Source organism: Berghia stephanieae, chromosome 1 (assembly GCF_034508935.2).
Source record: "Berghia stephanieae isolate SIO BIC M18660-M18661 chromosome 1, UCSD_Bste_1.3, whole genome shotgun sequence".
Taxonomy (NCBI): Eukaryota; Metazoa; Mollusca; class Gastropoda; order Nudibranchia; family Aeolidiidae; genus Berghia; species Berghia stephanieae.
Window position 1 is genome coordinate 127,683,999 of NC_088360.1, and position 14,832 is coordinate 127,698,830.

Genomic DNA, 14,832 nt, shown 5'->3' on the forward strand with positions numbered 1-14,832 from the left:
GATATTTCAGAAACAGTAACATTGAAGATTGCGAGTAAATCAAAACATTTTACGTCTGTTTTTACAAGCACCAATGAAAAACGTAATAAAATACAAAGGGCACTAAATCAAACAAAGAAGAAAAGTAGATTCTACAAGAAATATATAGGCTACATGAAACTAGCTTGAAAAAGATCCCCTTATTGAGAGATGGACATGTTTACATGTTTATTGTTAACAATAAAATTCATTACTACTGTAGCATAAATATAGGTATAGACATTTTTTTTAAAAACCTTTCTTGAAAAAAATACCCATGATTTCCTCTAACTCTAAGCAAAAGAGACAAAGCAAGGCCTGGATAAAAAAACAATAAATGAAAATGGTCACATCCCATAAGAAGAACTAAGAGGAGGGACACGTATGACGTATTTTAGATAAAGGAGGATAGAATACACCTGGTGGAAAGTTAACTGACCTCCCACTAACATTCTTGTAATATGCTGTCTGTGGTTCTTATCAGTCGTCAATTAAGTTATGCAATGAGATTAATGCTTCATCAAGTAGGACCAATGATATTATATATACTCGTTGTTATGACCAAAACATCTGGGCCAATGACTGTGCAGAAAAATTACTTTTTATGGTGACTTTTAAGCATCTAAATAAGTGTCTCCTGTAGGAGCAAGAAAATAAAAAGATTGTTTCACAATGAGAAACAAAAATTAAATACACATAAGGATATGAAACAAAGTATACATAATATAACTAAATGATACGATGGAAATTGAAGAGTGACAAAGCAAAATAGAGAAATACAGTAATAGGCATGTAATATCATTTACAAAAATGATAAAAAATTTTGATGTCCACACAAATGATCATGTGTATAGCAAGAAATATCACATAATACTAATGTGATGCTGTGAAATTGAATTCATATGAATATTTAAGAAATAAAGTGCAGTATTTTAGAGAACATGTAAACAAGCCAGATAAATAAAGAGGTATCACGATAATTCATGGCAAAGAGACTTTAGATAACGGGTATGATAACAACATGATAACAGTGCATCTGAAAGCTGTAAACATAGCATTAACAAGGGGGAAAATCACATATTTTTATAGACTTTGTATGTGAAGGAAAGATGGAAGAATATTTTAAGTAATCATAAGGACTGTATAAAGAAATGAGAAACATATTCAACATTGTCTTTATGAAGATTAAGATAATATGATTTAATAATGGCAAGAGGAAATCAACTTTGTCTGAAATAACAGGAGATGAAGCCAGTGCTCGAATTAAGAACAAGCTTTAGCAAGTATAATGTTTTAAAATGAAGAATATAGAAAAAATAAATTTAATTATAAAAACCATCAACGAGATATATATATATATATATATATATATATATATATATATATATATATATATATTATATATATATATATATATATATATATATATATATATATATATATATATATATATATATATATATATATATATATATTATATATAAATAAACATGTAACAGGAAAATTGTCACTCAATTCCGACCTAAAACTTGCTGTGTACAATCAAATCAAAGTAAACATTGAAATGGTGGCAATCGCATTACAATAAGTAAATAATAGAAACAAGGTTAAGTACAGTTTATAACTCTTTCATAGGTGATTGCAACATGCTAAGCTCATACATGCATCGGAATAATACAAGATGGTTAGCTGAAAAAAAAACCCCTAAAACAACCCCCCCCCCCCCCCAAAAGGACAATTATTTGGTTTGTTTTTAAGGGTTTACAGCGCTTGTAACACATTGAGGTCATATCAGCAGAAAAAAAGAAAGAAAATGGGATGGTAAAAAGTTTTAGAACTACAATTAAAGCACCCAAGAAAAGGGGAAGGCAATAGGGAATTAGTTCAAATAGTGAACAGATATGGATTCCAAGAGCACACTATCAGTGTGCTTAGTTTGAGATCACCTAAATGTCTCATCCTGACAAGCACAGGTTCCCACTAAGAGGAACACACTCAAATGTTTAGAAACCATACATATGTAAAACAAAACAAAAATAATACAAGGCAGAACAGAGATGATATCAATTATCATCTCCCAAAACTACCTATACATTTGACTGTCTCCCTCTCAGCCAGCGCCAGGATAAAACCAAGTAATCTCAATCCAAGACAAAGACAGAAAGCGTGTTGGAAAACAGATATAGAGATACAAGACACAATAAGTACCTCATTGCCCCACCCAGATATGGACAATTAAATATAGGATGCCTGCAATAAGTTTTTTTTTAAAATACCTAAAAATATTAAGACAAAGGGGACCAGTTCAAAGAAAGTGCATGTACTCGGCCAGGATGCTTTTAAGTTCTGCCTCAACAGAGGCATAGAATCTCTTTTTACAAAAACAACATTCGAATTGTCACAAATCAAGGGACAATTGGTAGATTACTAAAAAGAAAACACTATCATCCCCCACACAAAACCTGGACAGAGAACAAAGAGAGGGTGCATATAGACTGGAATAAATCCCCTACCACCAGCACACATGACATATGTTTGTTTGTTTTTAAGGGGTTTACGGCGCTTGCAACACATTAAGGCCATATCAGCACCAGTAAAAAGGAAGATATGGGATAGTAAAAAGATCTAGAATTAGGCAAAGGGGAATTGGTTCAAACTGGAAACAGATGTAGATTCCAAGAGCACACTCTCAAACTACTTAGTTTGAGATTTCCAAAAAGTTTCACCCAGACACCAGCACAAGATCCCGCTAAAAGGAATACACTCAAATGGTTACAAATCATATGTCAAAAATAAAGAATAACAATACATAACAGAGAGATGATTTACAAGGGAAAAAATATCATCTCCCAAAACTATACATTCGACTGTTTCCCTCCCAGCCAAGGACTCCGGCCAGTGTCAAGACAAAACCAAGTAATCTCATTCCAAGACAAAGACAGAAAGCAATTGAAAAACAGATACAGGGGGATAGAAGACGCAGCAAGTACCTACCTACAATGGGAGGTCAGGAACCCCACCCAGACACATGACATAGATTTTAAACAAAGTTGAATAATTTATGATAAATTATGTATAATATTAGTGAATTGATTGTTAACAAAATGTGATAATGATCATGATAATAATGAGGAGATGATGATGAAGATGATAATGACAACACTGGTGATGATGATGATGACGACGACAGTGATGACAATGATGATGATGATGACAATAATGAATATAAATAATGTATATCAAAACATAATCACATGATACAGGCTATCTACACATTCATTTAATATACCATCATTGGGTAGAAGAACACAATATATAAGCCAGTCAAGAGACATAAAAAATGCGCAATTACGTGAGAATGACAGTGCAATTTTACATTATTACATCATCGTAACTTTTATTAGTAAAATAGGATTTAAAATTGGTCTTGTGAAAATCAGCATGACTCTGAGCAGAGTGTGAATAACCCATGATATATCAATGGCAACAATTACAAATAAACATGATCACATTTAATCGTTTTTCAACTCGAACATAAAATGGCATGATATTTATAACATGTGTAAATGCATTTTTTTAAAAAGCAATTGTTCATCGTTAGTATCTTACTGCTTACTCAAATTGTTTTCCCGCCTAACTTTATTATTTCTATTTGATTACTAGTGTGTGTTTGTGAAAACCCTTATCTTGAATATGAAACAATAAGTTCTTTTTTTGGTGGTGTAGTTGTATGGCTATGATACTCTAAATGAAACAACATTAGAAACGATATTGTAAATCACAAATGAAAGAAGCTTAAGTAAACATCAATTTTCAATTCCATAATTCTGTGAAAGAATGAAAAATGATTTGATAAATGATGATTATTTACAGACTCGCAAAAAAAAAAGGATTGCTCTCAATTTTAGAGTAATAATTATATGCCTAGAGCTCTCCACGGAAAGGTGCAATAGAAATATACTTGATATTACACTCTAGTATACACAATTATTTGACCAAGATGAGTACATGTTGCTGCATTTGAAGAGTGTTTAGTGTTCAGGGATTTTATGGTGCTTGCAACACTTTTAGGTTGTTTCTGCGCCCGTAAAAAAGGAAGATGATAGGGGAGAAGTTGTAGAATTGAGGTTAAAAACACCGAAGTAAAAGCAAGAAAAAGAGGACTGGTTCAAATAGATAGCACAAGAAAAACATTAAAATTAAGACAAAGGGAATTTGGTTATAAAGGAACTAGATCCTGGCAACAATCTATCATTGCCATTTTGTTTCTAGCAGTCTCACGCCACTTGAAGCACTTTTAGGTGTATAGCTTTGTTTTGAATGAAAAAAAATTCTGGTTGTAGAGGCTATTGATGGTTTGTGGGATATGAACCGACTTGATGTGCGTTTTGCATAAGAAAGGTGTATCTGATGCTGTGATAATTTCTGGTGTACATACATAATAATGTGGTATCTGTATTGTTTTGTGGAGATGTTGAAGGTGTTTCTATGTCTGCCTGGTTTCTAATGTTTTCCATTACATCCTGGTTCAGTTAAAAGATTATTGACTAGAAAAGCACCCTAGAAAAAAAAAAGGAGACAAGGAAACAAGTTCAAACAGAGAACAGTTTAGGACCGATCTATCCTTATTCCCTATGCGAGACCATCCTGAAGTCCCACCCCGACACAAGTACAAGACTTTTGCTGAAAGGGATACACTAAAATGCTTAAAACATATAAATAACATTGTGCTACAGAAGGATGATTTACATGGGAAAAAAAAAAATGCGTTTTCCTCTCAGAAAAGACTCCAGACAGGATCCAGACAAGGATAAAATGGCCTCATTCCACAACAGGGACACAAGCTACATGGAAAGGACGAAAATGATATGGAAATATTTTCCCAGTGCCACTGTTTAAAATAGATTATATCTTTTCTATCTCATAAAGGTTTATAGCTTCCACAGTTGTGTTTCTAATTCGTTAATTAAAATCCATCACTGAATGACTAGAACTTTAAACTATATGAAGTATTAAAGGCCATATACAATCAGCAAAATGACTGTTCAAGATAAGAATGAAAAAGGCTGAGTAACACCAAGACTCAAGAACTAGGGGTATGTGGATCATTAGTGGAAGAGAGAGTGAGAGAATTATTGACCTCAAAATTTTTTAATGCATCACAGACCATAGATTGAAAGATTTTGAATGTTCCTTGTATTCTTCCACTCATTCTAAAGATTAGAGACTTTTGATAAGTTTATGGTCGCCTTAATCAATCAATATTTTAAATATAAAAGTTTTCTGGCCAAAATGACTAAAAGTATGTATTTCATATGGTGGAAATCTGAAATCCTCTGAAGACTTTAATTCTTACATTATACAGTACCGCTCTTTTTGAAATAATCACTCATCAATAAACATAACAAATATATCATATTTCAGACGTATTAAAACGAAATTCAAACATCAGAATTTTATGAACAATTTTGTGTAGATGAAAATTGTATGTAGAAAAACAAAACGATGTATAATTTTGTAAATATATAAATATGAGATTGGGATTTAATAAAAACAAATGTTTGCAACATTGCACAAATTACATAAGTATGAACGTGACGTTAGGCAGAATTATATAGCTGTGGTTAAGTGAGCAGAATAAGGGTTTCATAAAACCAGGCAACAATAAATACAATTACAAGATTTGAAATTATCTCACAACGTCATAACTTCTGCCACTACAACTCCACCACATTGTTATGGTTATAATATGTAAATAAAAATAAAATTTAAAAGAGACAAACCTGTTAGGTTTGATAAAATCAACATTATAATTATAATTACAGAAATGTAAGAGTAACAATACATTACCGGTTTATATGACCATAAGAAGTACATATTGGGATACTTTCAATGGCAACAACTTCAAAAATTGTAACATCCGTTTACACCTCAAAGTATTGTACATCTCATAAATAAACAGCCTATTAAAAGTTGCTTTTTAAATGTATATATTGTGAAACCTGACCAAATCTTGATCTAACTGTGATTAGCAATTTACAATTAACTGTTTTAAAATGGTAAAAATACATATGTACATCTGAATTATAAATTACCCATGCCAAACACTCGTAAAAAAAAAAATGCAGGTTAATTTGACTTATTTTCATCCAGCACTTAATAACCTTTCATTCATGTAAATTGACATGTAATTTTGACAGAATTACTGTTTTCTATATCAGAGTAGTCTTAAAAACTCCCTTAGTTGATATTTTCATCCTTGATTTGTTCTCTTTTAGGTGTCTGGGTCAGCAAGTCTCTTAAAAGACTGCTAGATAAAAATGCTTCTTTGTTTTTCTGAGAGTCTGGTCCGAATGGATTATCTGGAGCTCCAGGAGTAAAACTTGATGATGACTGGAAATGTGGTTGCACTGCGATAGAAGACTTTGATTTAACATGACTTTGTGTGGCGGGGCAGTCAGATACTGAATTATTGGAATATTGTGGATTATCAGAATTTCTCAAATTGCCAGAGGAACATGTAGGTGATATGAGCTTTGAAAAAGAAGTTTGCTGGACAGTTTTATTTTGTGAAGATGCTACAGCAGGAGGGTCTGGTATATCCATCATTGAGGCTGACAAGCGAGAAGAGGATGAAATGGATTTTTTTATTTCTTTACAATATCTAGAGTTATTGATGTCATCAGATTCAGACATGCTGTGGGACCTGTTTCTAAAAGTACAACTTTCAAATTTATCATGTCCTTCTAATATAGCATTGAGAATGCTATTTTGTTTTTGGTGGTGATGTTTTAGGGGTTGTACATGACAACTTTTAAACTCATCTGTCTCGGTTGTTAACTTTGGAAGGGGTTCCAAATTTATCACTCCTTCCGAAAAACTGTTTGAAGATGATCGTTTCTTACAAAAAGATTTTACAGTTTCAGTACTTTTGTTAACTTTTAGCGATGTACATATGTTATTTTTATGTTTTGTGTGAGGATTATTGCTGGTATTTGCCTCAGTTCTAATGGGAAGCTCTGTCAGTAGGTGGCGCAATAAACTAGGTGAGTCTTTAAATCTGTCATTTTGAGACAAAGTGGTTTGATTACCTGAAGATGTTTCACAAATGGACGTCACTATATGTTGAAATTCATTATCATTTACTCTTTCTATATTCTTTACTGTATTTCTCGACACCTTTATGCTTGATTCATCTGAAGCCATTTTGGTTGACTGTAATCTATCGGCTTTTACTATCATTTTCTTTCTCCCAGAGCCTGCATCTTTGCCTATTGAATCATCTGTGATAAATGGTTTCACTATTTCTCCCTTTGCACTACTTGTTTCACAAGCAGACACTGAGTATGATGAAGATAAAGACGAAGACAAAGATGATGAGAGTCTCGAATTATCATCATTTGAAATTACTGGCGCACAACTTTTAGATACCAAATTTACAGGAACATGGCATTTCATCATTGGTTTTCTTATGGAAGAAAACAAAATCTTCCTGCTTCGTTTTGTCCTCTTTCTTTGTTTAAAGTACCCTACAGACATATCCTCTGAGCTTTCACTACTCTCTGATTCTGGATAGTAATCATCATCTTGTTCTCTTTTCCGTTTATTTTGTCCAACAAGAGAAATATCATCAACATTTAGCGAAGTCTTTCCTTGGCCACTTAATTGATTTCTGAATTTAGGTTGAGTCTTAAGAGCAGTTAAGCTCTGTATTTTTGATCTTCTATATTTTAATCCAAATCTTGAAATAGTCTCAGTGTGAAATCGCCTGTTATTCTTTAATAAATTGTTTGACTTGAACTCAGTTGGAAAAATCTTATTGTTAAAAGTGGCTTTTATGTGATACTCTGAAAATTTAGAAAGCATTTTAGAGGCTGTCCATTTATCTGTTTTCAAGGATGATTTCAATTGGTTTGAAGGAAGTGAGTTAACAGCGTTTTGATGATCATCTAACAATTTTAGATTTGAAGTTTTGGTTGAGATAGTTAGTGTATCCTCTTTGCACAGTTTAAGATGTTTGTCTAAATCTATTTGATTTGTAAATGTTTGCGTGCACAAATCACAATTATATACAGAACATTTTGATTGCTGACGCAAGGAAACATCATCAGGGTGCTTGATCTGTACTCCACTCTTTTTCACCGGTAGAGGAAAAGATATGTCTGAGGACAAAAGTTCTAATAAAGACATATTGGATGCGTTAACAACAGTTGAGGATTTGGGAACCTGGCTAGAATTTCTTACAGCAGTTGATCTGTATAACTTTCTTTCCTCACTGGATTGCTTGCTGATCGACGGTTTGTCTGTAGTTAAATAATGAAACAAAGGAAATTCCTCATTGTCAGCATTATTCTTTTCGTGAATTTGGGCACTAGCATTTGGTTCACCATCAATTTGCTTTTCTTTCTTAATATTCTCAAGTACTGGTGACATGAGAAAATTATCAACCACATTTTCTTCGCTTTGGAAAGATACTTGGAATGAGCAATTGTCTTTTTCATTCTCATCAGTAGTCTTGGGAGGCATTTCTAAATCAACTTTCTTATTGCCTGCATCATGCAAGCTTGTATCTGAGTAGCTTAACTCCGTAGATTTTGGAATGACAGCCTCCAACTGTTTTTGAAGAGTTTCTCCTGATGGTAGTGAAAGACCAGGACTAACACTCTGTGGTACATCTGTAACTTCATATTTCATTTCAGATACTTCTGGTGCACATGATGAGCTTGGCCCACTAATGGCATCTATCTTTTCTTTTTGAAGAATAGTTTGGAGGATTGAAGTTGGATCTGAAGCAATATTAGGATCATTTAACATTGGCTCATTTGGCGAATCATCTTGACGAATTGGAAATGGAAGTCGAGAAACCATAAACATTTCCTTGTGGTCGTGAAAAATGCTTTCACTCAGATCAGGATCATTTTCATTTCCCTCATCAGAGAAAAATAATTCCATTTGATTTGAGTCTGAAAGGTCGTTGTATTCATTTCTAAAGTGCTTAGAATTCTTATGTCCTGGTGAGGCAGCTTGGTTCAGAAAATGAACCATGCCACCTATGTGCTTTCCCTTACTGTGACTTGAAACATCCTCATTTTCTTGCTCGCTGTCTACATCTGATTCTGTATCTGATGACACTATATTATTCTTTGGTTCTCTATGACTTTTGTCGAGAAACGAGGTTTTAGAAATGTCTTCATCCCTGGAATAATCATTTTTAAAAAGCAATGGATTGGTCCCATGTGAATCATCACCAAACTGTTTATAAGAAGCATTTAATTCTGTAAGAAGCCTTTCAAAATTGAGGCTGTATGTTGTTATATTTTTCGTTTTAATGTTCACAACAGTTTCATGACTTTCTAAGCAATGTTTAAGAACACAGGAACGGCTATGTCCAGCATATGAACACAAAGTGCATAAAAATACATGATTCTTAATAAAATGCTCAAAAATATGAAGTTTTGATTCTGAATCATATTCACAGTAGTCACACATGAACAATGGAATCTTTTCACTACATTTTCTTTTTCGGTTTCCATAATATTGAAGGACTGATATTGACTGACCATTGGTGGCACATTCTAAAAAAATGTTATCCTCAAACAACTGAGAATTTTTACTTGAAATCCAGGCAGACTTGCCAGATGGAGAAATGACGGGTAAACCCATGACAAAATTATACCACTAAACAAGAGTAGTAATTGTTATAAAAGAAGTAAATCCTGGATTGATCCAATGCTTGGTTGTCTCACACCACCATATTCGACAGGCATAAGGAAATATCTGTGAAGATAATAAGAGTAGATAGATTAAATGCATTTTATGTATCTTTACATTCTAGCATAAGAGAAATAATAACAACTGTACCTGTAGTGTTAGACATCTAATTACAAGAGACACCTCGGCCTTGTTAGTTAATTTCTCTAATCCTGTCAAAGCTTATTATTGCAATTCTCTCCTCTCTTCTATAAATAAAGACAAAATAAAATGCCTTCAGGTAGCCCAGAACGATGCTGCCAGGCATATTTATAGAAAGAGGAGAAATCAATCTGCATCGGGTTTGCTAAGAGAACTCCACTGGCTGCCCAGTGAGAAACGTATAGATAAGATCTGTACTGTTGTTTTTAAATCACTGCACTGATTGTCCTGGATACATTAGTGGCATGCTTACTTTCTATGTCCTAGCCAGAAATCTGAGATCAAAGTCTGATACTGATAATCACATTCTTGTGAAGCCAAAAGTGACTCACAAAATTGGTGAGCATGCGTTTGAATATTCAGCACCCCTAATCTGGAACCCCCTTCCTCGATATATCAGAGACAGCAAGGACGAATAATTCTTTTTTTTTTTTAATCTTAAAATTTTTCTTTTTAATATGTAACACTGTAGCATTATATTGCTTTGTTTCATACTGCATGTTTGAGTGGTTGTATGTTTGAGTGAAAGTTGTCACATTACTTTGAGCTTGTTGAGATATGGGGTAAGGCGCTATATAAAAACCATATATTATCATTATTATTATAATCTGAAATGACAACTGGTGCTCTAAACTGCTAACTGATATTATCATCAAGTTGTTTTTTCTTGGCAGATTTGATACATAATATTTGAGAAGTTCTATCATAGTTTGGAAAAATGAGCAACTTCCATTGTTCCACAGATAATGAAGTTGCTGTTCTCATGTTCCTTAGTCTGGTTACTGCTCTAGACAGAAATTAAATCTTTTCAATGTAAAGCTTTTGTAGTCTAATCCTTTTTGTAGCTTCTGTGTCAAAATCGAGGACACATGATGTTGTACTAGGGTATCCAACCACTGACCTAAGCTGGTAATTAGGTCTTTAGGTCAAATTTTTGCAAAAGGCTCTATGGGCTCATAAGCACAAAATTCACAAATTAATACAGGCTAACAGCAACACTTAACATGCAGGATAAGGTTTGATGTGTATAGGGTGCTATATTATACTTTTCTTTAGACAGAAAAAAAGCTATAATAACTGGAACTTATTTTATAACTGAGTGTAGGGAGAGAATTTGTGAAAACCGCCTATTCCAAGAACTTCAACCTTGCACCACCCAGGTGGGACCTACAGATCAAAAGGTAAGTGTCGTACCACAAGGCCAATGCATGTTAACTGTATCTTTTAAAAAGATAGGTTGCCATGATTATGGGAAAGTATGGGGAGTGTTGCCATCCTGCTAGAAAATATCAGGATAATTTAATTGCTTGGTTTAGATGGCGAGGGTTTTCCTTACAATACCATCATCTTGCTTGATTGGAGTCCCGAGGAATAATAATAATCAAACCAAAATGACAACTTTTTATAATCTCTCTGTATAGCCATTTGTTGAAAGGTCGATAATCTGACCATTTCATTTGTCCTATTTGTGCTATTCAATGGATGTAATTAGACAATGATCTCACATTTTCATTGGCCTATCTCAATTTATCAAATTAATATATAAAGTGTTGTGATTGGTTCTTGGTTGTATATTTTTACATTTTTGTGCATTTGCATATATATATATGTATACATTGTCGCCAAAGATTCTCAACTTTGTGTTTATACATTTCCATGCATGCCACGTCTGTAAACGAATTTCCAATTTTTTGGATGAATAAAGTATATATTATTATTATTATTATTATTATTATTATTATTATTATTATTATTATTATTATTATTATTATTATTATTTTACCCCACAGCAGGGTCTTATATAAGCCAGTACCGATTATTGCCAAAAATTTGACAGATTGCGATTGCAATTTCACGGTCCTCTGGTAAAATTTATGTCATATACAAGATCATTGTTTGCTACTGTTATAGAGCAAGAAAAAAACAACAACAACAACAAAAAAAGGGGCTTTGATGTCATGTCGATACATGTGTTGTCAATATATCTGCTCTGTACTGTAAGGGTCCTACAGTGTTGTAGGATTATAACGTGCTTGAGACATTTAAAAGACACTTCAGCGCCAGTAAAAAAAAATGCTGGTGTTCAATATTTACACTATTATACACAGTAACACTCAGCATCAGTGGACAGCCAGGACAGAATCATCAAGAAAAAAAGAGATGTCGAAATCTCTAAATTTCAATTTCACTTAGAGATTTTTCACCTTGATTCTTTCCAGGTAATCCAATGTATCAGCATGTATGGATTATCAGTAAACCCATCTGGATGGGAGGGGGGGGGGGAGAGGGGGGGGGGGGGGGAGAGAATCTTTCGTTTTCATTAATCTTTAATTACATGACCTGGTGGGCACTGACTCATCTATAATTTATTATAATGATTTGTTGAATGTCATGAAGCATCTCAAATTCAAACCAGGTCTATTTCTAGCTTTTTACTTTTAAAATAGAGAACTGCAAACTAAAAAAACGAACCAAAATCGCCTCTAAAATAGTTGCATTCCAATACCTGTGATCCGGTAGAAAGTAAGTGAGTAAGAGACAGCAATTAGTGTGGTCCTAATTAATTTATGGTAGGACTATAGCGGCACCAATTATAAAGAGCGACACAAATCTCATTTCAATTTCACCATTGAGTTTTATGAAAAACTGACTGTTTTCACACACAAACACACAGAGAGAGAGAGAGAGAGAGAGAGAGAGAGAGAGAGAGAGGAGAGAAGAGAGAGAGGAGAGAGAGAGAGAGAGAGAGAGAGAGAGAGAAAGAAAGAGAGAGAGAGAGAGAGAGAGAGAGAGAGAGAGAGAGAGAGATAGAAAGAAAGAAAGAAAGAGAGAGAGAGAGAGAGAGAGAGAGAAAGAGAGAAAGAGAGAGAATATTAATAAAATTATGACTAGAATGATGTTCAAGTTCAATGATAACTCATAGCCAGAAGATACAAAAACAAGCCCAAAAACAAAACATGAATTTGAATTTGAATCATGAAAATTTATAGACAGATATTCATATGATTGCGTTTCTTCACCAGATGCAACTCCGACACGTTCAGTCAGTCATCCGTACAAGTTCGAGTTAGAAAATACAAGCACAGTGACAGTGACAGTGTAAACAATTACAATTTACAGCAGTAAAAAAGTAAGCTGTAGCTGTAGATAGAGACGACTATAGTCTTTGTTGCTTCAAACATACTCATTCATCAATATCGCATCCTCCATGGTTATATTATCGTATGAATTTATTATCTCACTCCGAACGAAACAAGGTACATCTGTGAATAAAGAACAAAAACGTTAAACATTGGGGTCCATGTCCTGAAATAGAACAGTTCTCGTCACAAGGTAGCCAAGACAGAAACATAATAAAAATAACAACATTACTCATCTCTCCAGGTGAATGAAAGTGACTTCCCTTGATTGATAAGGTAGCTCAAGGTCATTACATCCCTACTCTACGTGACTCCATTCAGGGTTGGTTGACCTGAGGTCAATAATATTATGTAGCCTAAAAAAAACAAACCTCGGCAACAAAGCTGTTCCCGATTTTCGCCAATAAGTAATCTGAACCGACTCTATTTTGCAACCTGTTATTAATTCCGTCCCTCGTGTAATAGAGTATTATGATGTTCATAAATTCCACAAATTATTTGACCGCATGTCTTTTTGAGCTGACCATTCCTTGTGTGTGTGTGTGTGTGTGTGTGTGTGTGTGTGTGTGTGCGGTCAAGTGAAATGCCCACCTCTGCATACCAATATAATCGTAACCAGGCGCGGCTGGTAGGGTTAATACAAGATGGTACTGCAACCAAGAATAAATTAGACAGATAAATGAGAATGAGAATCATCACTGACCTTACAATAGTCCTGTCTTTCTTATCAAAGGAGACGTTCACACTAAATAATGGTGTGGGACTTCCATTCTATAAAACAAAAATTGCCATTCTCAGGTACATTGACATTGGCTTATAACGGTGACGCTGACATCGTAATCATCATTATCAGCAGCAGTAGCAGCAACATTATCATCAATCACCACCACCACCGTCGTCGTCATCATCATATCATCATCGTGACAATTTTACAACACACAAATATCACTCTCTCTGACACATTCAAACACACACACACACACACACACACATATATATATACACACAAACGTCAGCACGATTTTGTATTATTTTATCTTTATGGTTTGCATTTTAGTTCGGTATAAAATTATACTTCCACCTGGATAACTCGACCTCAAGCCCCGCTGTCGACATCTATGGTCTATTTTCTGTGTGTGAGCGAGAAACTTAACCCCCACTTTTCACGTTTTGCAAAACTCTGAGACCTGCGACTTCTTTTTCTGGCCAATTTTTAAAAAAATGTTTTACTTTTTTCCCCCTCCTGAGTATGGTAATAAAGGGAATCTATTCTTTTAATTGCATTTTACTTATTTCTTACTGTAGCCAACTCCTGGTTGAATTTTATAAAAATTTTCTCGTTCAAAGACAAAAGGTGGAAATGAATCCAATTAGAACCCCATTTGGCTAAATATTACAAACATTTTGACCCCTCTGGAAAATCTCATCGGTTTTGATAAACAAAATATCGACTAGGAAAAAAAATGTTATTGAAAAATAAAACGTCACTAACCAGAGGTTTTACAAAAAAGCATGTAACTATTTTGGGTTTTTTATTACTAATATATTATATATAGCAGATTCTTTTTTATTTTTGTTAAAAATCGGGACCAGAGACCAGTGTTGCTATCGAGGGGTTGTCGTGCGTTAACCAGAGGTTGCACTCACTGTATTCTATCTTAGTGAATGTCAATCGGCCAGCGTTTTCGGTCGGGTTGTTTCCTTTGGCCGACTTGCGAAACTTTTTGGTCCGAAGAAAAGGTAAATAAAACAGGGATCAAAA

The 14,832-nt window shown here is 34.1% G+C and overlaps 1 protein-coding gene across 3 annotated transcripts; it reads right to left on the reverse strand.

Annotated features, from left to right (window-relative positions):
• Positions 1-5,555: 5,555 nt before the first annotated feature.
• LOC144963092 (uncharacterized) lies at positions 5,556-13,326 on the reverse strand. 3 transcript variants are annotated; one of them, XM_078896740.1, is made up of 2 exons: positions 13,115-13,297; positions 5,556-9,795 (listed from the first exon to the last, which is right to left on the reverse strand). In XM_078896740.1, exon 2 carries the CDS (start codon positions 9,679-9,681, stop codon positions 6,259-6,261), a length of 3,423 nt encoding a protein of 1,140 aa, XP_078752866.1. In that variant the 5' UTR covers positions 9,682-9,795; positions 13,115-13,297; the 3' UTR covers positions 5,556-6,258. The 3 variants fall into 3 exon arrangements, with proteins under 3 accessions (XP_078752866.1, XP_078752868.1, XP_078752867.1); XM_078896742.1 differs by lacking the exon at positions 13,115-13,297 and adding an exon at positions 13,303-13,326 and having other exon boundaries at positions 5,562-9,795; XM_078896741.1 differs by having other exon boundaries at positions 5,562-9,795; positions 12,951-13,316.
• Positions 13,327-14,832: the final 1,506 nt, after the last annotated feature.